This window comes from Leptonychotes weddellii, chromosome 8, assembly GCF_054177405.1.
Source record: "Leptonychotes weddellii isolate Sample4059 chromosome 8, ASM5417740v2, whole genome shotgun sequence".
Taxonomy (NCBI): domain Eukaryota; kingdom Metazoa; phylum Chordata; class Mammalia; order Carnivora; family Phocidae; genus Leptonychotes; species Leptonychotes weddellii.
The window spans coordinates 25,627,484-25,655,385 of NC_138376.1; the positions used below are offsets into that span (position 1 = coordinate 25,627,484).

The window sequence follows — 27,902 nt, forward strand, 5'->3', positions numbered from 1 at the left end:
ACAGATTATTCTGGTTGTTGGGAGACAACTTGGATATCAAAGAGACAGCAGTGTCTGCCTCAAAGTAAACAAGTTGTTCTGGATTGGGGTTTTAATAAGAATAAGCTGACTTTCTTGGCCCTGCTCTCATGTTAATCTTGAGATACAAAACCCTGAGAATCCTCTTAAAACTTCTTTGGGTTGCCACTCTGCCCTGGAACCACTGTAAAGAAAGCCCCCATGTGTTTTGATGAAGCTGCCTCTCATGGTGAGAACATGAAGTGACAGCTCTAAGTTGGCTCAGGGAGTTCATGCTCAGTTGGAAATGGGCATTCCAAATGGGTGTCTTAAGTGGTTGGTTTGGCACAGGGAACCCCAAAGATTTGCTTTCTTCCCAGAGTTTCCCCTTCCCTCCAGCCTTTTAGGTTGACATGGAATCCACCCCTTGGGCCCAGTTGTAGCATAGGAGGCCATTACTAACCGGCTGTGTCCTGTGGCCAGCAAAGGCTGTCTGCACTTCAGCTGCTGATCTCCTTGAGCTGTGTTTGAGCTCAGCACTGCTTCTTCTGTTTATGTGTGTGCATTTATCTTTGCATGTGGCTCCTGCTACCACCCTTTCTGTCCTTATTTCCTTGGAAAGTTTTTCTTTGCTATCACTCTGGCCTTTGGGGACCTCGCTCCCAGAAGCTCTGGATCTTTCTGGTACACTTGGTATAGCTGGAAAAAAAATGATGCAGTCAAATGCCAGATCAAAAGCAGATGGAATTGCATGCATGTTTGGGTAACTCCTGGTCTGTTACTTTTAATGTAATTAATAGAATTAAAGTAATTGTGGAAGCATTTCATTTTTACCTTTTGATTACTGAAAGGTGCACAATATTGACTTGATGGACACACCACCTCGTCAGCTTTGTTTTCCTAAAGTGGCAGAAGCCTCCTGGATAAATTTAGGAATCTCCAAGCCTTGTGGGAGAATTATTTTCATTAGTGCATCTAAAAAAGGAGAGGTCATGGAAATTACTTTATTCCTGCTCTGATTATACATTGTCAGTAGTAGTAAAAGAAAGCACAATTGGAATGATTAACATTTTGCTTCTGATGGTGGATGAAGCACAAACTTCTCTTTCATCCCAGGTTATACCTTTAGTTTGAAACAAAATTGGCATTAAAGGGCCCCAGGGTTGTGAATTTGAATTACATGTTACAACTTTGAATATTTTGCACCTCTCAGAAAACATTCCCATGGCTGATTGAATCTTTCCTACATAAGAAGAAACACTTCCCTGCGTTGTAGATTGTGCATGTGTTGATTGGTGCAGGCTCCTGGAGTAGGCACAGGGTGACAGCAGGGTCCCAGGTTCCTCTGTGACTGAGCTCAAGCACCTCCCTCCCCTGGAAATGGCTGTTGGCTGAGATCTCAAGAGTGATTTTTGGTGCTCAGCTCTGTTACTTTGATTGTTGGCTGGTTGATTTGCATGCAAGACGCTATGCAGATGACAAACTCTTTGAAAAAAGCTTGTCTGTAAGGCAGTGGATGGTCAACAAAGCCAGAATCAGAACTACAGGGTTGGCTGAATATAAATTGTAAAACCAGTTGAAGTTTAAAATGAGTCAATGGCAGTGATATTACTGGCACTCATGTGTGCCAGGGCTTCTGCCCAGGGCCCGCCACATTCCCCAGTTAACTCTCCTTGCCATCTGTGGGCACTTTCTTCACGGCACACAGGAGACAGTAAATCTGAGGGGGTTGACAGCTCCCCTCTGGCAGTAACTGGGGCGCGCTGTGGCTGATTGGAGCGGCTGGCCTCATTTGTTGGGGAGTACATCTTCATTCTGACCGACTTCTAGAAGTCCCCAAATATCGCTGCTATTTTCCTCATTTAAATTTCAGTGGTTTTCCATGTAATCGTCCCAGTCAGAGGCCAGTCTGCCAGTTACCCTTCTGATGGGATCTGCTTGTCAACTCTTTAGAACAACGACAACGAGACAGCCCTGCACTGCGCCGCGCAGTACGGCCACACGGAGGTGGTGAAGGTCCTCTTGGAGGAGCTGACGGACCCCACCATGCGCAATAACAAATTCGAGACCCCTCTGGACCTGGCTGCACTATACGGGAGACTGGAGGTGGTGAAGATGCTCCTCAATGCGCACCCCAACCTCCTGAGCTGCAACACTAAGAAGCACACCCCCCTGCACTTGGCAGCGCGGAACGGCCACAAAGCTGTGGTGCAGGTCCTGCTGGACGCCGGCATGGACAGCAACTACCAGGTAGTGGAGCAGACTCCCCCACCCCCACCCCCACCCCCACCCCCTGGGCTCCAGGGGCCAAGTCATGGTGGGCAAGGCACAAGGACCATGCTGCTGGGCTGCGTTCTTATTTAGCACGTTTCACATCCCATGTCAGACGCTTCCATCCATTGACTCATTTTCATGTGAAACTTCAGAGACAAACTCCTCAAGTGAGTCTGTTACTGGTTTTTCTTTTCTTTTCTTTTCAGGGGTAATATATAGTCATTATGCCCTGAAAAGATGTGCTTGTGGACTCTCTCTCAAAATTAGAAAAATTTCATTATCTTCCTATACAGGCGTTCCCACTGCCACCATTTGCCACCTGCAAAGTCCCATCAACTTGATATTGCCAGCGGGAGGTTTAGCATTTCCCTGCCTAGCTAGCTTTGTCCATCCCGATGAATGACTGTTCCTTAGGTTTGGCACTGACCAGACCACCAAACCACATGTGAAGTTAAGGTGGTATTTTATTTATTTGTTTGTTTGTTTGTTTATTTGTTACCTTTGTACTTTTCTCTCGTTATTCCTTTCCCCCGGGAAGGGGCGTCTTGAGGAATTTCACCAATAGGTGGCTCCCAGAGTTGCTGCGCAGTTATTCCTGTGTGGCCGGATGGTGGCACTTCAATGAGCACACTTCACATCGGGCCATGCTTGTGGTCCGGGAATCCAGACAAGAAAAGTGGGAAAGATAATGACAGAGGACTTTGTGTGGTTGATTTTATTTTCCTGCCCCTTCGTGTCTATATCCCGTTTGTCGTGTGGAGCCACGCCGAACCTGGGTCACTGTTCTGATGACATGCTGCTCTGCGCTCTCGTTTGCCTTCCAGACGGAGAAGGGCAGTGCTTTGCATGAGGCTGCTCTGTTTGGCAAGACTGATGTGGTGCAAATCCTGCTGGCTGCAGGTGAGAGGCTGGCCGCGCTCTCGTTCCCGCGGCATGCCAGGGGTGGGCTTGTTTTTCCCTAGCCTCCCGCAGGGGGATTTTTGCTGGCTGCACTTGAACCCAATGGATGTATGTCTCCACTGGTTGATTGCAAGTGTACGAATTGTTCTCGAAGAACTGGATTAAATGGCTTTGGATGAAAAAATGTTGGTCGTGCTACTGGGAGCATTAGGAGTCCTGGAATTTGGGGCGCCTGGGTGGCTCAGTTGGTTAAGCGACTGCCTTCGGCTCAGGTCATGATCCTGGGGTCCCGGGATCGAGTCCCGCATCGGGCTCCCTGCTCGGCAGGGAGTCTGCTTCTCCCTCTGACCCTCCCCCCTCTCATATGCTCTCTCTATCTCATTCTCTCTCTCAAATAAATAAATAAAATCTAAAAAAAAAAAAGGAGTCCTGGAATTTGACCCCTTTTGAGGCTGACTTGCAACTGCTCACTCCCCCCTGGTCCACCTGGTGTACCTTTCTAGGAATTGATGTCAACATAAAAGATAACCGTGGCCTGACTGCCCTAGACACTGTCCGGGAACTGCCTTCTCAAAAGAGCCAGCAGATAGCAGCGCTTATCGAAGGTACCCATTCATCTGCCTGTCGGGGTGACCAGGGGACACACTGGCCAAACCAAGGCATTTGTATTTGGTGCAGCTTTTTTTGTCTTTCCACTTAGATCACATGACTGGAAAAAGAAGTGCAAAAGAGGCCGATAAAACCCCCACTTCCCAGGGACCTCTCATCTCCAATATGGACTCCATATCCCAGAAGTCTCAGGGTAAGGTGGCCTTTCGCTGACAACGAAGGGGCTGTCAGCTTGAAGAGTTGAATGGTCTTTGATAGAATAGAAAAAACTTCATTTAAATAATAATTTCAGGGGGTTGAGAGTACTTAATAAGTTCATATTCACATTTATTGTTTTCCAGCTGGTATGTGAACTTTTATTGGACAGAGCTTAGGCCTTTTACTTTGGACCTCTTCTTTCCTACTTTATCTTATTCTCTACTCTTACAGTTGGCTCTGTGAGGTCTATTCTGGGATGTGTTGTCGGCGGGATGATCTCAAGATGAATTCACATCTCAAGGAAACCTTTTCCTAACACACACTATTCTGCTTTGAGCATAGTTGGCCCTCAGTAAATACTGAGCGAGTGTCATCTGGTTGGTAGATGTGTATATGGCAGATTTTGGTACTATATCATTTGGCCAACAAATGTGGTCTGGGCACTAGCTTGGGCAGTCCAGCCTCCCCATCATTAGCCACGACCCACCCTTTCAGATTTATTGAGCAGCCTTTTGGGTCCTAGGTATGATGAATGAGAAAGACAAAACACTGACTGATGCCTTCTTCAGATACAAAGCATAGTAAAGAAGGCCAGAGGAACAGAACGAAGCCAGACACTGAAGTGGGAAAGGGATTTTTCAGAGGGGTGCAGAGGTATAAGGTTAAAGGGTGCTTGGCCTGTCTTCACTGTGGAGTCCTTGTCTGCCCCCACCTCCACCACCCCCATTTTTTTTTCTTGACCTCATAATCTACTGGTAATGGGATTAGTAGTTCACTAAGCTCTTAGCTTTCAAGGATTTTACAGTTACGGTTTTGACTATTTGCCAGAGACCCAGAGATCTCTGGTCCACAACAGTCTATAACTTTTCAGAGTCACAAATTTGGATCCCAGGTAGTCTGAGGTTCGTAATTCTCTGGTGAGTTTAACCTCGCACACTGCCTCTGTGTCAGAGAGGCTTCACCATCCTCTCTTTCGCTTGAGCACGTGGAGGTTTCTACTAAGAATTTAAAGGATTACTTAAGTTTCCAGTTATACTTCACTACGTTTTATGGTTTAAGTTGACGCTATGATGACATTGAGGTTCTTGAGAATTTTAAAGGTCTTGGGAGGTATCCTTCATAGGTGTCAAGGGTTTGCCATTTTGAATTAGAGAAAAATCTCTTGAAGTCTCAGGGTATAAAGAGCAACTGAAACTCTCTATATTTATTCCTGTCCATGGAGCAAAGCAGTCATTTTATTTTCCTGCTGTCGGTTACTGTTTGTCAAGTTCAGGTTGATGAGGGGCTTTGGGTGGATGCAGTGGTTGGAAATCCGAGATTGTGCTTTCTGTCCATTGACTCTTGCTCTCTAACCTGTTCAGGTGACGTGGAGAAAGCAGTGACTGAACTGATCATTGATTTTGACACCAACGCTGAAGAGGAAGGTCCCTACGAGGCGCTGTATAATGCTGTCTCCTGTCATTCGTTGGACAGCATGGCCAGTGGGCGATCATCTGACCGAGACTCCATGAACAAGGAGGCCGAGGCAGCAGGAGTGAAGGCTGCTGGAGTGAGGCCTGTATGTGGCCTGGGGCCCTCGACAAGCGGGGGCTGTGTTGTCAGCCTGTGCTTTGGTGGGGCGCTGGGAGAGGGAGTGTGCCCTGAGTGCCCGCTCACTTTCCAGAGGCCTGCAGCCTACTCCCTCTGTTCTCCTGGGGCCCTGCCACATCTCTCTCTTGCCTAGCGTGGTTATATTATATAGGTCCCCTTGAGGTAGAATTTTGGTTTTTCTGATTTCGGTATAACATGTTTGCATCATTCTATTAGTTTTTGGCCTTAGAGCAAATTGAAACATTTTATTTCCATTTAGCCTCGTGTGGCGTCTATCTTTGGGGTCTTTGCTGTAAATTGTTAGTTTTCTCTCTGGAGAGCAGTTCCACAGTGAAAGAGCTCACTGAAGTAAGTTCTTGTCTGCCCTGAGTGCATTCTCACCTTCCATTTGCCCTCAGAGTGTTATCCATTTGGATCTGGACAGATTCTGCATTCAGCAGGGTTGTAGCAAGGCTTAATCAGATATCATATGTGTTGGTATGTGGCATTCCTGTTTTTCCCAGTTATCATCTCTCCAGCCATTTCTTTCTCAAGGTCCACCTTCCCATCTTACTACTTCTTTCTCCAGTACTGGCTTTTGCTTCCAGTCTTGTCCATTGTTCTCAAGACTTTTCTCCCTCAGGGTTTTACTCTGAGCCTAAGCCTGAATCAGTGGTCCCATTGACCTTCCTTCCTACATTGCCAGCACAATAATTTGAAGTTTTGAGCACCACATTTTTACTGAACTTGCCATTGCTTAACAGAATCCCAGTACTCCCAGCTTGAGGCAGATTTTCAGGTGTATATTATTTCTTCCTGTTGGAGAGGCCAGCATTTCCCTTTTGGTCTAAATCTGCTTTATGACCATTTAGATGAACCTTTGGCCACTAGGTGATCTTTGGGTTTTTCAGATGTGCCCTGGGAATGGCTTGATGTTTCTTAGTGTTCTTTTTTGTTAGGTTCCATGTCTGGTCCTAGAATAGTATTTCTGTATGAATTTTGGAAATTCATACCAGTCTGTGGTAGCCCACTGGAGTGGGTATTATCAAGGACTGGTAAAACTCCTTGTGAGTGATGGAAGCACATGCATATGCCAAGGACCCCTAGCATGGTGCTTCTGTAGACAGAGCTGGTTTGTTTCACTTTTACCTTAGGTATGATGAAGCAAGCAAACCCACCTGTGGAGGAAGGCATTGCTTTGTGGTACTTACAGGTGATGTCCATTAGAGGGAGCTGGAGGCTTTACAAGAAGAACACAGGCTTCCTGAAGTGAGCTCTGAATAACCAAGTTCCTATGGGCTTAGCCACTGATTTATAGTCTCTTTGTTCTGTCCCACTCCAAGAATCTATCCTCTGGTGGTCTTGCTAAGTAAAAACTGATGCATCTTGGGGTGCATGCTTTGCCGTTTTTACTTGCGTACGTGGTGGCTGTGCTACTTGGTAATTACCTGTGGCCAAGGGGCTGCTCTGCATCTTACCAGTGTGGTGGATGGTGAGTCTAAATCAGCTCTGCACTTACAGGCCCTGGGCCAACGTTCTCACGTTCGGAAAAAAAGAGCCTCCTGCTTCTCTTTCTTTCCAGTGTCCCTGGTGGTCACTTCTTGCACAAGAGCTGTTCATATTGTTCTTTCTAGGCTCCTTTAGTCTTGAGAGGGCTTCTGGGATGGGTCCTTTTTGTCGCTGTTGTGTTCCATTTTGTTCTTCCTCAGCTATTTTTGTCCCGAGGTTGGATAACTGGTGTGGATGATGGGCCTGCTCCCTTTGCTATTCCGTCCCTTACGAGGTGCCACTTGCAAGGAACCACTCTTGTTTCTGCACTTCTGGAGTAAGACGGCTAGGGAAAGTGGAACTTAGTAGGAAATCTGGTCTCATAGCTTTGTTTGGCTTGAAAAGATGAACCTGTTTCGAAGTTGTTGCTGCTGGGCGGCCATCTGGTTCCAGGGACTATAGGAATGACTGATTTATCAAGATAGAATCCCGAGGGGCAAAGCATATTTGAACAGAGAGAGATCATGGATGCCAAATGCTAACCGAATGCCACCTGACCCTGGCCGCTCCTGGGACGGGAGATGTCTTGCAGACCTCTCTGAGGCTCTTGTGTAATTCAGCACGTGCCTCCACCCTGACTTTTATAAATATTCCTGTTCTAGCAACACGGTGAGCTAACCTACAAGCCAGGGAGTGAGCCTGCAAGCCAACTCCTGGGTCAGGTTCCCACTCCCTTCCCTGTAGGAACATGATTATGAAGCATGGTTAGGACTTCGGAGTGTAAACAATGCTGACGGTACCGCAGGTACAATGGCAAATCTCTCTCCAGCCTTCTGCCACCGAAGGTTGTGTGTGTTCCTGAAATTGTCCACCTCACTTGACCTCGCTAATCCCTCTTTCAGGGTGTTTGTTGCTCCAGGGCAGGGGTTGGCAAAATATGGCCCACAGACAGCTGCCCATTTTTTGAATAAAGTTTTATTGGAACACAGCCACACTTGTCTACGTATCTTCTCTGGCTCCTTTGTACTGCAGTGGGGGGTTGACCACAAAGCCTAAAATATTTACTATGTGGCCCTTTAAGAAAGAGCTCGCTAACCCTTGCTCCAGGGCAGACAGCTGACAAATACTCCTTTTTTTAAATGGGCTGAGATGAAAGGTTTTCATATGTGAGTGATACGTAATACATTGAAGGAGGTGACCAAGGATTAGATAGAGACCAGTTCTGAGCTTTGGCGAATAAATAGGGGTAGCGTTAAAGTTTGAGCAGGAATTGATGTTTTTGTCCTGGATTACTTTCCCTAGTACTTCCTTAATAATGCGGGTTTGTTAGAACTCTGACAAGCTGATTCGTTTGATTTACTGCTTCCTCTTTTTAACATAGTCTGAAAGTTGAGCCACTGGCTTTTCTGGGCTAGTTTTATTATGGGTATTATGAAGGACATTTTCTGGCAAGGCATGTCCGTGGTTTCAGTGCTGATATTTCTCACTGTGGTCTAGAATATGAAACAAGTGTTTATAATCTCTGCTACAAACATCAAAAAGCAAAGAGTGTGCTGATTGAATTTTATGTGTGTGTGTGGGGGGGGATGTATGTGCAGATACTAAGCCATCTATTTAGATACTAATCCTTGAGTTGAGTCTCTCAGGGGAGTTCTTTACATTATTCTTTTTCATTTCCAAGGGCTAAGAGATAGTGAAATATTTTTCTCTTCTGCAGAGGGAACGTCCACCGCCTCCAGCAAAGCCACCACCCGATGAAGAGGAGGAAGACCGCATAGATAAGAAGTATTTTCCCTTGACAGCTTCTGAGGTAGAGGGTTGAGGGTTTATTGCCATCACTGAAATACAGTTTTTTGGAAAGTACATCGATGTGTGCTTAAAAGAAGACTTTGCTTTCTCATTTTCTTATCGCCTCTTTGGATTAGTAAGTTTTGTGTATATCAGTAATCTGGAAGAAGCCCTTTCCAACTCACTCAGAAGTACTAAGCAAAGAATTTTAATGGAGCTATCTAGCAGACAGGCCAATTAGTGATCTACATTGCACATTGAAAGTAAACCATGCACATTTCTCCTGGCTCCAGTAGCTAAACAGTTGACTTTTTTGCTTTTTTTTTGTACCTGTGTCCTCTTTTGATACAAAATGTAGAGTATGCCCCCAATCACTGTTCTATAGACTATGTCATATTAGTGAGCTTTGGTGTTTCTGCCCCAAGTGTCTTATTTCTGTTTTCACATTTTTCTTCTCCATTTCACATGAAGAATCCACCAGGACAAACTTCGAAAATGTCATGAAGACTCAATTAGAAGAGAAATAGAGGAGTCGTGGGGGTGGGAGAAATCAAAAAAGTTTATTTTAGAAGACTAGTCCATCTTTTTATTTATTTATTTATTTATTAAAGATTTTATTTATTTATTTGAGAGAGAGAGTGAGAGAGAGAGAGAGAGCACAAAAGAGGGGAGTGGGAGAGGGAGAAGCAGACTCCCTGCTGAGCAGGGAACCCAATGCGGGACTTGATCCCGGGACTCCAGGATCATGACCTGAGCCAAAGGCAGTCGCTTAACCAACTGAGCCACCCAGGCGCCCTAGTCCATCTTTTTAAAGAAGGATTATTATGGGGCAAATCGTTCAATCTTCTTTCTTGGTTATATGAAGAAAATCATATTTTCCGTGATCTTTCATTTTCAGAATGCTCCTTTAATACTTCCTACCGTGCAGAGAATACGTTTATTCAGTATTTATTCAAAATACTACATAATTTCATTATTTTGTTGCTCATTCAGTGGCCTGTTGGTCTTTAATTTAAAAATCAGCTTATAATAAACTAGTCAGCTAAGTCTCATAACTTTATCTCTAGAAGTCAGAGCTAATTTTTTTACTCTATTGCCACAGACCATCCAGTGAGACAGGTTCTTTTACTTAGTATAAACACATGGAACCAGAAGGATGGCTTTCATTTAAGAAAATGTATAAATACAAGGATGCAGTTTTAAGAATGTAAAAGTCAGTGTTGAAAATAGGGGAAGATATTTGTGTTAGGTACAAATTCTGTCCCTATTTCTTTGTATGCCTTAATTACAAAATGCCTATTATCATGTTTCAACTAAAGGGTCTCCAGAATTATAGCCTCTAAGGTGATAATACACTGCTAGCAGATAGAGGTGCATGTAGCCAACCCTGCATGTTTTTTTTTTATTTATTTAATTTATTTATTTATTTTTTTAAAGATTTTATTTATTTATTTGACAGAGAGAGACACAGCGAGAGAGGGAACACAAGCAGGGGGAGTGGGAGAGGGAGAAGCAGGCTTCCCGCCAAGCAGGGAGCCCGATGCGGGGCTCGATCCCAGGACCCCGGGATTATGACCTGAGCCGAAGGCAGACGCTTAACGACTGAGCCACCCAGGCGCCCCCCTGCATGTTTTTATACAGAGATTTGCTTCATTACTCCCTTTTTATAAGGAGAAACCTGGTAACATGGAGCATATTCACCTGGGGCTAGGTCTCTATAAATGCCTTATGCCACCTCTTTAACAAGGACTTGGATTAAAATTCCTAATGCCCAAGGATAAGTGCAAGGCTCTTAAAGAAATATTAGATAATGAGGACTTTCTATTCTTCCAAGGCTTTTCAGAGAATATGATTTGTCAATAACACCGTTAAGAGAGGGGCACCTGGCTGGGTAGTTTAGTTAGTGTCTGTTAGGTAGGTTGGTTAAGTGTCTGTCTTCGGCTCAGGTCATGATCTCTGGTCCTGGGATCTGGCCCCACGTTGTTGGGCTTCCTGCTCAATGGGAAGTCTGCTTCTCCCTCTGCCCCTTGCCTCGCGTGCGCATACGCGCGTGCGTTCTCTCTCTCTCAAATGAATAAAAAAATCTTAAAAAAAAAGAAAAAACAACAGTATCAAGAGATGGGGGAGAAATCTCCATATTACTCTCCTGGATGGGAGACTCCGAGATACTTTTTCTAGGACTTGTTTCTGAATAGTCTGGAATTCTGGGACAGTTGGGCCACTGTAGTCAGAAGACCATGAGAACCCCAGCCTTGCTTACTTAGTGATTATAAGTACATAAATACAGAGGTGATGTGGTCTATGTCATTATCCTTTTAATGATCAAGGCAGATTCTCTTTGCTGTAGTTTGAATGACTAGGTCTTTTCCAAAAGTGGACTTTTTTTTTTTCTTGGACTCTAGTCTTCCCTGTTTTGATTTCTTACACTCCCAAAGCTTTACTACCTTAACCCTCATATCCTAGGAAGCACTGGCTCATCACAATTTAGGCTTTTATATTTGGCAGGCCATCTGCTTCAGTGTTTGTGTCCTGTTCCCTAGGCTTGTCATTGTCAGATGACCCATACAAGCTTTTAAGGGAAGCTGAGTATAGCTGGCTCCAGGAGAGTTTATCAGATTAACAACCAGGTCATGAAACTGGCTTAAAGAAATTAAACACCTACATATGTGTGTGCACACACGCTATCGAGATGTTTTTGCCCTGCCAAATGGGCTGCCAGCTTCATCGGACTGACCAGGGTCTCCTCTGTGCTCAGATGTGTTACACATTCATGGGAAGGTGCAGCTGCCCTGGTATCTCTTCCCAGAAAACTGCCCACACCCCAACCGGGGTCATTCCGTTGATCACATTTAGGTGGTGACTGGTAGTAGCTTCTCTCTGCAGCAGAAGTGTTCCTTTCCATGTAACAGAGAATATGCTTTTTGGCTTTGATTTATTGTCAGCCCTAGAAGAAAGGGGCAGAAAAGATTAAGGAATAATCTAGTAAAGAGCAGAATCCTTTCTGTTGAAAATCAGTTATTGCCATATTCACTGTGACACAGGGCTTCTTGAGTGGGAGTTAGGAAGGCCCAAAGCAAAGCAGTCTATTGCTTTATTAGGAGATTTTAATCCCATAGCTGGCGGGAGCCAGAAAGGACTAAGAGGAAAAGATCACCTTAGAAGTTGTCTGGATGTGAGCAGGGGACTCTCAGTAGAGTCTGAAGGAGGGCAAGAGTTCCAAATTGGATGGAAAGTCCTATTTCCCAGAAAAAAAAATGAGGCCATCTTGGTCCAGAATCGGGAAGTGAATTTTATGGCCCTGGCTCTGCTGGTTGCTCTCTGTGTAACCTTGGGCAAGTCCCTAGCCCTGTCTGGGAACTCGGTTTGGGCATCTGCAAAGGGAAAGAACTGGAGCCAGGTGCTCTCTAGCTGTGATCGGAACGGTTCGGGTCCCTTCCAGCTCTAGCATTTGCTGGTGCTGTGCTTCTCGTTGTCGTGCACGAGAGCCAGGCACAGAGTGACCGAAGGTCCAGTGGGCCTGATTTTCCAGATGGAAGTCATCAGCTGCCCTGCTTGAGAAGAAAGGATATTATAGGCTGGGTATCCAGACTGTCAACTACCTTTCAGAGAAGCATGCCTGGGGCTATATGAGGGCCCTTGCTGTGTGCAGAACACTCGCGGAATCAGATTTCCAGGGCTCTGGCTAAGTGATAGCTATGGGTGTGTAAACCTACAGAACACAAATTCCTGTCTGTAAAGCCTGTGGTATTAAGTTGACACTGTACGAACTGCTTAATGGTCCCTCTTTGTTCCCTTAATTGTGTTCCTATGAAGAGGCAAAAGGAATAAGTAACACAGGCAAATGGCTCCTTGTAATGAAATAGCTTTTAGCTTCCAGGTGGCTTTCAGTAAAGTGGAGGTTCCTGCTGTGCTTAGCAGAATTTCGGAAAGAGACTGTCATTCTGCCTTTGGAGTGGCAGCCTTGTTACCAAACAGGAGCCGCAGCCTCTCATTTAGTCGGGGACTGCGAGCTAGAATACGTGTTGTCTCATTAGTTTGTAACACAGTGAGCTGTGTCTCCCAGAAGCAAAACCCTGATGGATCACAAACCTGATTTATGTCCAGTGAGCTGTGGGGCATGTCTGAAGGAGGAGATTTCTGCATGTACCAAAGAATCACATTTGTTAGGGTACCATTATTTGTTAGGTGGACTTGGGAATTCCTCTGAACCCCGCCTCTGTTGGTGATGTATCCCTTCTCCTAGCCAACTGCTCAAGAGGAGATTTCATGCTTTGGCTTGCTCTCCTAATAGCTGGTACATGATTATTCTTAATTTGCCTATGACACACATTGGATTCTTAGGACAGATGAGCCAGAATGATCGTCTAAATCAAGGATCTCCATTGTCTCTCTCAGTGTGACTGTGGCACTAATTATGGTGTTTCTGGCCTGGTTTGAGGAGGAAGCTTGGCCACCTCGGTACCATGACTAGCTGTGGCCACAAGGCCCTCAGCTGCCTAGACCTAGTTGGTGGGTGTGGAAGCCAGCTCTGGTCCAGGTATTCCATCAGAGACACTTGGCTGCCTGGATCAGGGATTTCTCCATCGACAGAGCTGCTTTTTTCCTCCACTGAAATTCATACTGCCTAGCCATTTGACTCCTTTCAGAACAGAGATTGGTGGAATTAATTTAAACTCGTATTACCATAAATGTAGTAGGAAGCTGGCTTTTGAGAGAAACTTCCCTGTAACCCCCAGGACCTGTGAAGAAAGGCTCACAAAAATAGAGAAGGACGCATAGAGTGCTTTGTTTCTGGTAAATGTCAGTCATTCGGGATCAGTCGGGAGTCATTTGATTCCCTCTTGAGAAGGTGGGAAGGCTTCCAGCCTTGGGGTAGTATGTGTGCATATTGGGGAAGAATTGTGGAGAAAGAAGGCCTTTGTGAGGCAGCCTGGCTGAAAACCGCTTGGGAAGCGACTACCCACTGAGAAGAGACCACGCAGAACACTCTGATGATGGGAGAGGCACGGGAAGGGAGGATCTTGGATTGTATTAATGGCTTTTTGAAGGATAAAATGAAGTAGGAAAAGGGGAGTGTTTTAATCAAAGGCCATTGAGATCTGAGGTACAGGTGCATATCCAGAAAAGCACGTGGTTCCACCTGACACTTGAGCTGTTTACCTTCTCTCCCCACCCCCCTTCCTCTCTAGTGAAAAAGGAGAATTTGTTCTGCATAACCTGTCCTGGTATTATCCACCCACATGAGAAGTTCTATGGTGTTTTCTCTCTTAGGTCTTGGCCATGAGACCCTGGATTCAGGGAAGTGCAGCCAGGGAAGAGGATGAGCATCCTTATGAGCTGTTGTTAACAGCAGAAACAAAGAAGCTGGGATCCATGGACGGGGATGGAAAACCAAAAGGTACACCCCTGCCCCCAACCCCCTCCCAGCAGAAACAACTGCAAAAGGATTTTTAGATTTTATTTTATTTTTTTTATTTATTTATTTGAGACAGAGAGAATGAGAGAGAGAGCATATGAGAGGGGGGAGGGTCAGAGGGAGAAGCAGACTCCCTGCCGAGCAGGGAGCCCGATGTGGGACTCTATCCCGGGACTCCAGGATCATGACCTGAGCCGAAGGCAGTCGCTCAACCAACTGAGCCACCCAGGCGCCCTGCAAAAGGATTTTTAAAGTTTGTGATCCTGGATGGCAAGTAGAGGGTGATGTTCCTTGGGATGGGGAAGTTGGGCGTCACAGCAGTCGGAGGTGGTGGGTGTATTATGACCTTTCATTTAGCATTGGCTTGCCCCCCCTCCCCCCCGCCCTTCAGCACATGAAGCAAGGAGGTGGTTAGGTCAGACCAGGCGATGCCTCTGGAAGGAGAGACGGCCTGTGGTGTGATGGAGATTGATTTGGGGTCTCAAGTCATAAAACCTCAAGTTAATGCCATGGAAAAACAAGCCCAACAGGTCAGTCCCTTGGGGTTCAGGCTGCCGGCACAGGCTCTGCTTTGAGTCCTGACCTCAGAATGAGACACTCCTGGGGAGGGGCCCGTGATTGGCTGCCACCCGGTAACTAGAGTGCTCTGTCGCCTTGGCCTACTTTCATCGCCTCTGCAAAATTCCGTTTCCTCTGTGAGGGAGCGAGTGCCGCAGGACCCAGAGCCAGGCCGACGACGGAGGTGAGCGTACTCTGCCGGAGCATGTGTGACAGCCTCTGTGCTAAGAACAACAACAAGGGGCAGTGCGGTTCCCACTGCACTTGGAAGGGACTCCTGTGGCCTCCTCCTGTGGCCTCTCCCCGCTCTTTATAGCTTTCGGGTACTAGGTCCTTCGTGGGGCATGATTAGCGCCTCCTTTCAATCCTGATAGTCACGGTTCCGGTAAGAATGGGGGGTGTGATGGCTTCTCTCGAACCCACCCTTTGCTGGGTCTGTCAGAGGGTAGGGGGGTGGCCAAGAGAACATGTACGTATGTCTGACATCGTAGACCTTATTTTTAACTGTCCTGTTTAAGAGGTTTCTCTTCCAGCATGCAGAAACTTAGTGGTCGTTTTTATAGTAGTTGTTTTGTTTTGGTTTTTTATGGTTTCCATTTGGAGCTTTCTAAAAAAAAAGTTACAATTTAAATATAGTAAAATTTACCCTTTTCGTGTACAGTTCTGTGAGTTCTGACAAATACAGTTATATAACTGCCTCCCCAGTCAAGGTACGGAATGGTTTTATCACACAAAAAACTCTCTCGTGTCCCTCTATAGTCAGTCCCACACCTTTCCCTTACCTCTGGCAACACTGCTTTTATGTCAATCCCAATAATTTTGCCTTTTTCAGAATGTCCTATAAATGGGAATCATACCATGTGTACCCTTTGAGTCAGGGGCCTTGCACTTAGCATGATTCACTCAAGAGTCCTCCATGTTGTTGTGTGTGCCAGTAATTTGTTACTTTTCATTGCCAAGTAATAATAGTCTGTTGTACTGGTGTACCATAGTTATCCATTCTCTAGTTGAGGGGTATTTGGGTCACTTAGAGTTCTTGGCAATTACAAAAAAACTATAAACATTTGCAGGTTTTTGTGTGAACATCAGTTTCATTTCTCTTGAGAAAACAGTAGGAATGGGATTGCTGGGTCCTAGGCAAATATATGCTACACTTTATAAGAAACTGTCACACCATTTTCCAGAGTGGTTATACCATTTTGCTTTTCCATCAGAGTTACAGTTACTGTGTATCCTCCCTAGCACTTAATATTGCCAGGTTTTTAAAATTGTAGTCCTTCTAATAGATGTGTAATGATATTTCATCGTGGATTTAATTTGTATTCCCATAATGATTCATGATGTGAACATCTATTAATGTGATTATTTGCCATCCATATAGCTAATGAAATCAATGTCCAACTCTTTTACTCATTTTAAGAAATTGGGTTGTTTATGTTCTTATAATTGAGTCATGAGAGTTCTTTATATATTTTGGATACTATTTATCAGATACATAATTTTGTCCTAGTCTGTGATTTGTCTCTTTATTTCCTTAACAGTGTCTTTTGAAGAGCAGAGGTTCTTAATTTTGATGACAACGTATCTTTTCTTTTCTTTCTTTTTTTTTTTTTAGGGATAAGGTCACAAATATTTTTTCCTATATTTTCTTCTAGAAATATTGTAGGTTTAGGTATCCATTTAGGTCTGTGACCCATTTTGAGGTAATTTTTGAATATGATGTGAGGCATGGGGAGAGATTCATTTTTTTGCATGTGGATATCCAATTGTTTCAGCATGATTTGTCAAGGACTATCCTTTCCTTGCCTTTGTCAGTTTGTTATTCTTTTTCAGAATTGTTTTAGATATTCTTTCCATACAAAAATTTAGAATGAGCTGGTTGATTTCTACGAAAAGTCCTGCTGGATTTTTATTGGGATTGTGTTGAATCTATACAGCAATTTGAGGAACTCTCTTAACTGTATTGAGTCTTCTAATCATGTTGGTAGGTTTTTAATTAAAATATTTAGAGAGCATGGAGTAGAGCACCAATGCGTTCTCTAGTTGTTTAATAATAAATCATACTGAAATTAACCCTTAAAGAGCAAGTACTTAATGCTCTGTTTGAAAGTGGTTCTTAGGGAAGAATTTTTAGCATCAAGGAGGAACGAGATTATTAATTTTTTCTCTTTCGAAGGCTTGATCTGGACCCATTATAAGATAGCTGGCTCAACCTTTGGAAAGAAGAAAAAGAGACTCAGACAAACTTCATAAATGAGGCTGGTCTCCTTGGCTGCCAAATGCAGGAATTTTCTATCCTCAAGTCGAGAGATCTCCAGGTCAAGGAGGGAACTGCCACAGAGGACTTTAGGCCTCACATCTCCTCCTCCTTTGCTTTGGTTCCTTCCAGCTCAGCAATACAGTACTGGGCTAACTGTTAAGAGTAGGTGGTGCGGGAAGCAGATTTAATTGGACCACAGCATGTGGGGTGTGCCTGCCTCCAGGCAAGCTGGTTGGATCACTCAAAGACCTTTCAGACAAAGGAGTTGAGACATTAAAGATGAAAATGGGCTCTGCCAGTTTCTCAGTAGCCTGGAAGGAATGCCTGCTAGAGTTGGTAAATGTGAGACAAGTCAGCAGATGATATTACGGATTAGTACAGAGTCAGTCTTTTCTGCTTTTCCACTAATGTCATTATCTTAGGCAGCTTTTATGAATTAATTCATCAGTTCTCAAAAGGCCGTGTTAATGAGACTACCAGAGCTTTCAGCCCTCTTTACTATATAATTCACAAACCTATGGCAGGAGGGGTGGGGTGGGAGATTATCTAAATTGTATTTTATTTGTTTTTATTTTTATTTTTTCATTTTATTTATTTATTTGACAGAGAGAGGTAACACAAGCAGGGGGAGTGGGAGAGGGAGAAGCAGGCCTCCCGCCAAGCAGGGAGCCCGATGCGGGCTCAGTCCCAGGGTCCCGAGATCATGGCCTGAGCCGAAGGCAGTCGCTTGACTGACTGAGCCACCCAGGTGCCCCTCTAAATTATATTTTAAAAGTACATTTGTATTAGCTCCTGGGGGAAAAAGAAATTCAGACAATATAGAAGTGAATACAAGTAAAATGGTCCAGTCTTCTTACCTCTCCACTACTCACAGGTGCTGGAAGTGACATAGTTTGAAAGTGTAGTGTCTGCTTCAGGCCGTTTGCTGTTTTTATTTTTTTAAAAAGTGACTATGTGAGATTGTTTTGTTTGTTTTTAACAACCTAAAATGGGATCGTATTTCACAAACGGTTTTGCACACTTGTTTTGTTTTTTTAATTTAACTTGTCTATAGATCATGGGTACAGTTTTGTTTTAAGTTCTTAAAGATCTACCTTATTCTTTTTAAATGGTTGTTAACTATCCCATGACTCATTTTTCCATTCTCTAGTAGATGGATGTTTACATTGTCCCCAGTATTTCTCTGTTATAAGTGAAGCTGCTGTGGACATTCTGTACACATATTCTTACATGCTTACAAGAGTATTTCTTTTTTTTTTTTTTAAGATTTTATTTATTTATTTGACCGAGAGAGACACAGTGAGAGAGGGAACACAAGCAGGGGGAGTGGGAGAGGGAGAAGCAGGCCTCCCGCGGAGCAGGGAGCCTGATGTGGGGCTCGATCCCAGGACTCTGGGATCATGACCTGAGCCGAAGGCAGATGCTTAATGACTGAGCCACCCAGGCACCCCATAAGAGTATTTCTTAAAAGACATTGATAGAAAGTAGAATTAGCCAGTCAGAGTGTAGGTATACATCTAAATCTAACTGGTGAAGCTGAATTGCCCTCCCTTGATGGTTAATGAGCACACGCTTTCCCATTCCTTCACCAACATGGGATATTAGCACTCTTTAATGTTTTTCACCGTGATAAGCCAAAGAAGTGTCTTTTGTAATTTGCCTTTGCCTGATCTTGTGAAAATAAGCATCTTGGTCATTAGTGTTAGATGGCCTATGAGTTGCCTATCTTTTTTCCCTCTATTTTTCTACTTAGAAATTAATTAATGGTAGTGGAAACACTTAATATAAATACTGATAAGGGCGCCTGGGTGGCTCAGTTGGTTGAGCGACTGCCTTCGGCTCAGGTCATGATCCTGGAGTCCCGGGATCGAGTCCCACGTCCGGCTCCCTGCTCGGCGGGGAGTCTGCCTCTCTCTCTGACTCTCCCCCCTCTCATGCTCTCTATCTCATTCTCTCTCTCAAATAAATAAATAAAATCTTTAAAAATAAATAAATAAATAAATAAATAAATAAATAAATAAATAAATAAATAAATAAATACTGATAATATTTGGCCAAAGTGATACTCAGAGGAAAGTTAGATCTTTAAATTTATTGTAAAACAAAGACTGGGGCACCTGAGTGGCTTAGTCAATTAAGTGTCCAACTCTTGATCTCAGCTTAGGTCTTGATCTAAGGTCATGAGTTCAAGCCCTGTGTTGGGCTCCATGCCCAACTTAAATAAATAAATAAATAAGTAAATAAAGACTAAAACTTAAGAGAAAGTAGCAGAGAGGAATTAATAAAGATAAAAGCAGATAGTATACTTCACATACTTTATGGTATGCATGTTATACCTCAGTAAAGAAAAAATATAAAAGTGGAAATAATGAAATTTAAAAAAGCAGTAAACTTGACCATTACAATGAAAACTTGTTTGTTTTTCTAAAGATCTCTGATAATTCTGATCAAGAAAAGAGGAAAAAAACACAACATGTAGGTAGGAATAACATAAAGCACACATATAAGCACAAATTTAGAGATTTAAAAAATTAATAAAGGTTTATAGAAATAAATTTTTGTGGTTAGTTAGAGTTGCTGCCATCCCCCGGGATGTCTATTGGTCCGTCACAATGACTGGTAGCATTGGGGTTTCCAGTGGCATTTAGTGCTTGGTGACTAAGCATCTTGCACTATGTATGATACTTCTGCAGTTGCTGGATTGCCAGTTATGTCAGTGGGTATAACAAAAACTGATAGAAGTAGAAAGCAATCCATGAAGTAGAAAACTCATCCCTTGAGAAAGGTACTAGGCCCAGATGGTTTTATGACAGTTTTATCCAACTAGGTATTCCTCTCTTATTTAAATGATTTCCAACATAGAAGTCTTCTGAAATCATCATTCAGGGCTAGCATAACTAGCAATGAGAGCAGTGTTTCCAGTTGTATGTAGCACAGTCATATATTTCTCTTTAGTATTTAACTCTTTGCCCACTGGACATTCTGGACATACTGTTGAAATAGTGGACAGATTGCCAGGTTTGATAGCAAATGGGAAAGTAGCCAAGAGCTCTAAAAATCATTGTTCTCTGTGGTGCTTTTCTGCAGCATCCACTAGTAGTGCTTGGGTCCAGGTGAAGTGGTTACTTAGCTTAGGACAGTGATGAATAATTATCTGAAGACAGTGATACATGTGGATTGTTTGGCACACAGCTACACTCTGAGGTTTTTTAGAAGCAAGTAAGTCAATATTCCTGAGAGCCATGCATTTAGATCTAAGTGAAGTTTACGCATCAGCACGAAGACCTTAATCCTCTTGGAGGGGAGAAAAATGTTATCTTAGCTTCTCCCTCTACTTCCGCATCCAGAGCACTGCCAATTCCGGAGCTTTTAGGGAATTCTGTAGTGTAAGCGTTGGCTTTTCCCTTTGCCATCTTGGGATTCTCAGGTGTGCCTCCATGTGCAGTCCCATTTTTACATTTGGTTTAGTAAGACTTCAGGAAGAAGACCAGATCGGTACCTGTGTTCAATCCACCATATTTACCTGGAAGCTCTCATTGCTAAAATGTTAAAGTTCTATAAAGTGGGATAAAGTAATTTAAAAAAAGGGATAAATTATGTTAGTGCAGGAGATCAGGGATGGCTTTGTGAAGGAAGTAGCATTTGAGCTAAACCCAAAAGCAGAGAATTCTACTTGCTAGGCAGAAGTAAGGCGGAAGGAGAGGGCATTCCAGGCAGAGGGAGTGGCATAAACAACAGTAAGGTGTTGGAAGATGATAGAGCTCATGTTTGGAGAATGGTTGGCTGGAACAAAGAACTGGTTGTAGAGTATCAGGTCTCAAATGTCAGTCATTATTCCAAAGACAGTGCAGTGTTGTTGAAGCTTTTTGAGTGAGATGGCAGGATAGAAGCCATGCTTTATTTATGTGTAATTGTGGAATCTTAGATTGCAGTTGGGAGAGACTAGAGGCAGGAATACTTTGAAGTCAAGAGACTTCAAGGAATCTCTTAAAGGAAATTAGGGTCCAAACTAGAGTACAGTAGGAAGTGATAGGAAGGGAAGGTGTGGATGGTAGAGGTATTGAGGAGGTAGAATTAACAGGACCTTACAATCAGTTGTGGAAGAATCAGGAAGAGAGGGTATTAAGGATGATTCTAAGGTTTTGAGCCTGGGAACCAACTGTGCAACCAACAAATAGGGGATCGAGGAGGAACACGTTTGAAGGAAGATGTTAAGTTTTGGATATGTTAAGTTTGAGGTTTCAGGTACTAGGAGAACATCCAGGTAAAGATATTCCATAAACACTTAGAAATGTGGGCCTAGTGTTCAAGAGAGAGAGATTAGAAATGCAGAATCATGGATCATCCAAGTTGAGGTGATGGGTAACATAAAAGATTAATCAGTTGCTGCAGGAAAAACTAGAGAGAGTGAAGAAGAATACAACCTATATTTAGAAGCACAAAGGTAAAGAAACATAGGAAGATAATCAGGATCATGCAGTGCCATAGAAGCTGAGGCTGAATGTGACAGAACCCCCAAATAACTGTTGTTTAAACAAGATAGAAGTCCAGAAGTAAGGAGTCCAGGTCTAGCATGGCAGTTCATGATGGCCAAGGAACCAGTCTCTTTCTGCCATCTCATGGTTCAAGATGACTATCCAAATTCATGCTGTCAGCACAGGAAAGAAGAAAGGGGAAAAAGGAGGGCACTTTAAAGATAGTTCTCAAAAGTTGCACATTCCACTTTCACTTATAACTCATTGGCCAGAATTTGGTCATGTGACTATGCCTAACTACAAAGAAGCTGGGAAGTGTGGTCTTTAATGTAGGTGGCTGTGAGCCAATCTAAAAAGATCCTATGACCAAGGAAGAAGGGGAGAGTGGGTCCTGGGGATAACTGGTAAACTGTGTCAAATGATATAGAAAGAGCTAGACAAATGAAGACTAGAAAAAGCGTTCAGCAGTTAGAAGGCCATTGGTAAATTCAAGATGGGGAGATACTTCTCTGAGGTAGGGGAAAGAGATCGAATTATCCCCAAGTTTTGACATGGCATTGAGAGTAGTTGAGGAGGTTTGTCTAATCTAAGTCTTCCCAGGAAATTGATGTGATTATATCCAAGAGTATAGGTGCTGTGGGAAAGATGATGGTCTGAAAAGAGTGGGAGAAATGAGGAATCCATCTTACAGTGATACCGCAGTTTTCAAGAGATGAATAAAAGGGTGGCCAGGTCTGGTAGTCCACTTGGATTCTTGCTATTCCACGTGTTGGCTGGTGACTGAGAAAGTCATTTAACCTCTTCAAGCTGACTTTCTGCATATAAAGTAGGGGTACATATTCTTACCTCATGGTTATTGTGAATATTAAAAAAGAAAGTGCTTAGCAGGGTGTCCAGCATAGAGTAACTAGTACCTAACACAGTGTAGCTGTTGGAAGCCAGCTGAGTTAAATAAACTGGTAGAGGACTCAGTCAGTTGTTTCTTGAGTATTCAGCAGGGCTCAACATTCCAGCAACTGGAGAAGAGAAAGCAAATGGTTGTGAATACCCAGTATTGGAACTGGCAGAAGATCAAGGGAAACAGAGATGTCAAGTGTGCTGTTAAATTAGGCACGGTTAAGTATCATGGCTGGTTGGAAAGTGATCCAAGCAGAGCTGGTACATTGAATAGGGAAATTCGGGGGGCCAGAGGTCCAACAACAGGCAGTGAACAGACTCTTAAGGAAATGGGGGAGCTGTAAGGTAATCAGGACCAAGTCAAGGTAGAACAGTCCTGAGTCCCAAAGCTGGGCTGTACCTGTGGGGGCTGCAGTGGGTAGAGATGGGTCCTGACCTGAAGATTCTCCACCGTGCTGCTACACGTCACCGTGCATTAAACTTGCAAGACTATTGCACCTTCCCCGCCAGTGGAGTTTTATTCTGTCTAGTTTACAGGGCCACTTAGAAGAAACCAGTCTCCTTTTGCAGAGTCGGGAGAAAGGAAACCAGCCTCTGTGTGCAGTGGTAGCGTGAAGAGCAGTTCGGAAATGGTTGTAAATGAAGAATGATGATAATGATAGCAGCTACCGTTTAATGAATGCTTCTCAGGGGCGGCCATGTGCTGAGTCCATCTACGCTGATTAGGTCATTGTGTATCTCATGACAAATCATCCGGGTGGGGGCTATTTTTATCGCTGTGTAGTAGATGAGGAAGAAGTTCGGTGTTAGAGCTGAGTCTTAAGCCCTAGTCTGGCTGAATCCAAAGCCTGTTTAGCCATGAGGTTAAACCATTTTCATCCAGGGCCCTGCTGCTCTTCACGTTCTTAACGCCCTAGAACTGGAATATTCGTTTATCTAATCAGAGTCGAATCATACTAAATCTTAAAGCCTTAGAGAATGCATCCCAGTCTTTCTTTCTTGCTTTCTTCGCTTTCTTCTCTTTCTTTTTTTTTTTTTAAAGACCCAGATAGAAAAAAAATCACACGGCTGGGACTATAACTTGGGCCTCCTGAATCCCAGTCCAGGTCTCTGTTTCTCTGGTTGCCAATGACCAGAGAGAATGGACTCTTGGTCTACTTGTCTTATCAGATCACAGTCACCAGCAAGTGTCTGCATAACCTAGTCAGCACCTTCCTTCTGAGGAGAACATGGTGACTCTCCACAAGTGGCCATGTACGTAGGAGTTCTCCTGGACACACCCGGTTTCTGGTGCTCACTGCAGTGACTGGGCAGTTGGAGGGTTCCAGTCCTAACGGAACAAAGCAAGCAGAACAGTCTGGGTAACGAGTAACCTGTGGGTTGGAGGGTTGATTTGACTTAGCAAGTTCTCACATAAGCCGCAATTTTTAGCTCTAATCTAAACAGACAAGGGGGTTACTGAAAATGTGTAAATGTTAAAATGTTATTATTTACAAGCCCTTGAGATCCCCGTGGATCATCATCATCATCATTAAAATGCAGCACAGAAGACCCCTTGCTTCAGCAGCTCACAGGGTAAAAGGAAAATGAGCAACACCCAGAGTGAATAAAGATTGAAAGTCCAAGGGGCTGGGAATTAGCATGCTGCTGTGTGCTACTTGGTCGAGCAGCTGGCCTTGATCTACGGGGAGAGTAAGGGAACAGCTGTCCCTGTGTCCTGGCCCCTTGTTTCTCTCCTACGAGGGCAGGTTGTGGGGACTGCAGAGGACAGTGCGGGAGGAGGAAGCTGTGTAGTTCTAAGGTGGGAGCGCAGTGATTCCCAGTCAGAGGGAAAGCCTCAGGCCTGACGGTTCTCTTCTGCGAGTCCGAGAGTCCATGAGTGCCCAGGCACGAGGTTTGTGGCTCTGCTTTTTCTAATGTGTTTCCACTGACCTTTAAGCCTGTCAAGGCCTTACTTATTCAGTGCCCAGCTCAAAAGCCGCCTCTTCTGAGAATCCTTCTGGTTCGAAGTAATCACACTTTCCTTCCTGCTCACTGTGCATTTGGTTTATACTTTTTTTTTTTAAGATTTTATTTATTTATTTGGCAGAGAGAGACACAGCAAGAGAGGGAACACAAGCAGGGGGAGTGGGAGAGGGAGAAGCAGGCTTCCCGCTGAGCAGGGAGCCCGATGTGGGGCTCGATCCCAGGACCCTGGGATCATGACCTGAGCCGAAGGCAGACGCTTAACGACTGAGCCACCCAGGTGCCCCTGGTTTATCCTTTTTTAAAAGCATCTACTAATTTTGGCCTTGAATTCTAGTCATTTCTGTATATGCTAGTTTCTTCTGATAGCTGGTAAGCCCATTGAGAAACTCCGTGTCTTCATCTCTGGGGTGCCCCGTGAAGGCAGACATTTTCACATGCTTATTGATGGAATGGGTACTTACAGCCACAGTTGTGGGGCCCATTTCTCACTTCAGCCTTCTCACCGTATTACCTTCTGTCCCTTCGTTCTGCTGTCGAGGGTTGTAAGGATAATGAAGGCAATGGATCTTCATACACTGTCTTTGGTGATCTTTTTGACAAACTTGTGAGCAGCAGACTTAGTTGTTGGGCTCTTCTGTGAGTGAAGTACGTTGTAATGGATCCTTTGTGGAGAATAATAGTAATTGTTAACATCTCCTGAGAGCTGGCATGTGCCAGGTGTGGTTCTAAGTGCTTGATACTACAATTTAATTCTTACAGCAATCCTATGAAGTCAGTACTATCATGATCCCAAAATTATAGACAAGAATTCTGGGCACAGAGCAGTTAAGTAATTTGCTCAAGATCTGGCTCATGAGGGCGCCTGGGTGGCTCAGTTGGTTAAGCGACTGCCTTCGGCTCAGGTCATGATCCCGGAGTCCCGGAATCGAGTCCCGCATCGGGCTCCCTGCTCAGCGAGGAGCCTGCTTCTCCCTCTGACCCTCCCCCCTCTCATGTACTCTCTCTCATTCTCGCTCTCTCAAATGAATAAATAAATCTTTAAAAAAAAAAAAAAAAGATCTGGCTCATGATCAGTACGTTATATTGTTACCACCTTGTCCCTGAGAGGCCTAATATTATCCTGACTTTACAGAAGGACGGGACCACTCAGTAGTTCTTTTCCTACCTGTTGATTTGCCAGGATATCGAGCTTAGTCTTGGATATGGTTTTTTATGGGGAAGAGAACTCTAGCTTATTAAGATCCTGAGGGAGGATCTTCAATCTTGACAAGCTTTTCAAATTCCAAGGTGTCTTTCCTAGGGAATTGCCTGGGTAAGTCATGTAATCATAAGAATTCCTTTCCATGATTTCTTTTACTCCATAAAGTATTGGTAGATTGTGTTTTCCCTCATGGGATTATGGCCCTCAGAAATTTTTCCTCTTCACATATTTCCTCCTTCCATAAGTTTCCATTCTTTCTTTCTGCCCACTTCCTTCCCCCGGCATCTGTCTGGTATTGAGCTCTTGGCATCTGTCTCTCTTTCTTCATTGATGGCTAGCATGAATGGGTGGCTGTTAGACAGGACCTTCATTGTCAGCTCCCACAGCAGCAGTCAGAACATTCTCTGTGGCCTGGGTTCCGAGGTCCACCCAGGCAGTGTAAGCCAGGCTAACTCCCAGTTCTGGACTCCGGTGTTTCTCTTTTGTTGTTGGACTCCCCTCCCTCCCCAAAATATTGTGAAATAAGGAGCCAGATGCTGACACAAAGGAATAGAAGCCCGTGTTCCTGTTACCAAAGTCCTCTTTTTGTATTCAAATGCAGTCAGAGGAATGTTGCACCTTGGGCCAGAATCTGTAGGAAATTGGCCATGTGGGTATGGTCCGAGAGGTAGCAATTTTGACTCTCCTGGTCAGCCTCTCCTAAGAAGTGCCATTGGTCTGAACCACAAGTGATGGTCATGTGTCATCTTCTCTGGCCCCACCATGCGACGCTACAGGGCAGCTTTGTTTGGGTGGCCAGTTGTCATATGCGGAATTCATAGTCCTGAAGTCATGGCTTCCTGGGGCTGAGTTAAGCTGGATGGAACTCTTATGTACGCAGCATTTCTTCTTCCCTAGAGAAATGATTCCAGTTGTTCAGTGCTTTTTAGCACTCTGGACCTGACCTTTGGGGTATAGAGTTTGTGAGTTAGGGGTGTGAAAATCCTGAAGCAGTCAAGTGTAGAGGAAGGAGATGCCAAAGTTCATACTTCTGGACTCCTGTGGATAAGTAATCAGAGCCATAAAGTGGAGCTAATTGGCTGCCCCCTTGCAGCCTCAGCAGGCTTGCCAAAAGCTGAAGAGACTGTGGAGACTGAGCCATTCTTCTTGAGAAAGTGGGGTGAATGGAACCATGTCCCTGCTCAGACCTCAGGGTGATGGGTGCAATATGAGAATTGGTTGTTGGGATCCTTCCTTAAAGGCTGTCTTGGAAGAGCCAGCATTGTAGGACTTTGCCATTGTGCATGGAGCAGTGAAGACTGTTGTAGTGCATCATGTTTATAAAGTGCACCCCTCCTCACCTGATGACCCTATTCAGTTGTGGAACTGAGCTTCCAGGAGCCTTGGGCTGCAGGCATGCTGGTCAGGGAGAGTGGGTGCTATGTAGGCAGTAGCAGGAGAAGCAGCTAGGCAGGGATCTGCAGCAGCCCCTGAGGGGGAGAAGTTTGCCATCACGGTATGGTAGAGACTTGGATTCTTATCACCATTGTAACATAAAAGGGATTTTTAAAGCCTATGTGCAGTTCATCCTACTTATTTTAGATACTGAAGCCCAGCAGGATGAGATCAGTACCAAGGCCACACAGCTAGAGAGCAGCACAGCCGGGACCAGAGACAGGTGTTCCGAAAAGCCTGGGTTAAAGTCTTCTCCCCCACCACCTTGGACAAACCACTAAAGGCCCGAGGACCTTAGATTCCTCATCTGTAACAATAATTGAACTTGATCCTTTGGCTTCTAAGATTTTCTGAACTCATGAACAATACTTGGGAGCTTTGGGCAGACTAGGGAATCATTTGGTATCTATACCGTTGATTCCACTTATAGAGAAAATAACATTGAATATTAGTTTAGGAATGTGAGCTAGTACTGGGTGCAGGGTGGTTAATCTACCCTGCTGATGTGGATGAAAATCTCTAATGGGTCTGAGTTCACACAGGGCGAGCCCCCTGGTGTCCCAGTGTGATTCTGATGTTGGAATCTGATTTGGTCAATTATTTATGCCACTTCAGGGCAGAAGTATTTGATATCTTGGGTGAGTATACAGTAGTGGTTGGCCTCATGAGCTAGTAGTGTCAGATTTCGGGGCTGTTGAGGAGGTCTTGAGAGAACTGCAAATGTCTCTTGGCATTGACAAATTAGACCATTTTGTTTTCAGTGGATCAGCTGAGGTTAAACTTAAACAAATAGGAGCAGCTGGGAGGCTTTGGAAGGAGTGAGATGTACACATTCTCAAAAAAAAATAAATAAATAACGTCTGGGCTCCC

At 44.3% G+C, this 27,902-nt stretch overlaps 1 protein-coding gene across 8 annotated transcripts in view; it reads left to right on the forward strand.

The window, feature by feature from the left end:
* Positions 1-27,902, forward strand: part of ANKS1A (ankyrin repeat and sterile alpha motif domain containing 1A) — a 177,834-nt gene that overhangs the window by 78,352 nt on the left and 71,580 nt on the right. For 4 of the 8 annotated variants that reach the window (XM_031032037.2, XM_031032040.2, XM_031032039.2 and 1 more), the window contains 7 exons: positions 1,951-2,247; positions 3,033-3,171; positions 3,675-3,776; positions 3,872-3,973; positions 5,340-5,536; positions 8,753-8,845; positions 14,095-14,221. In XM_031032037.2, coding sequence (XP_030887897.1) covers positions 1,951-2,247; positions 3,033-3,171; positions 3,675-3,776; positions 3,872-3,973; positions 5,340-5,536; positions 8,753-8,845; positions 14,095-14,221 — 1,057 coding nt within the window. The remainder of the gene's footprint in view (positions 1-1,950; positions 2,248-3,032; positions 3,172-3,674; positions 3,777-3,871; positions 3,974-5,339; positions 5,537-8,752; positions 8,846-14,094; positions 14,222-27,902) is intronic. The other 4 variants (XM_031032038.2, XM_031032041.2, XM_006737064.3 and 1 more) reach the window with 1 other exon arrangement.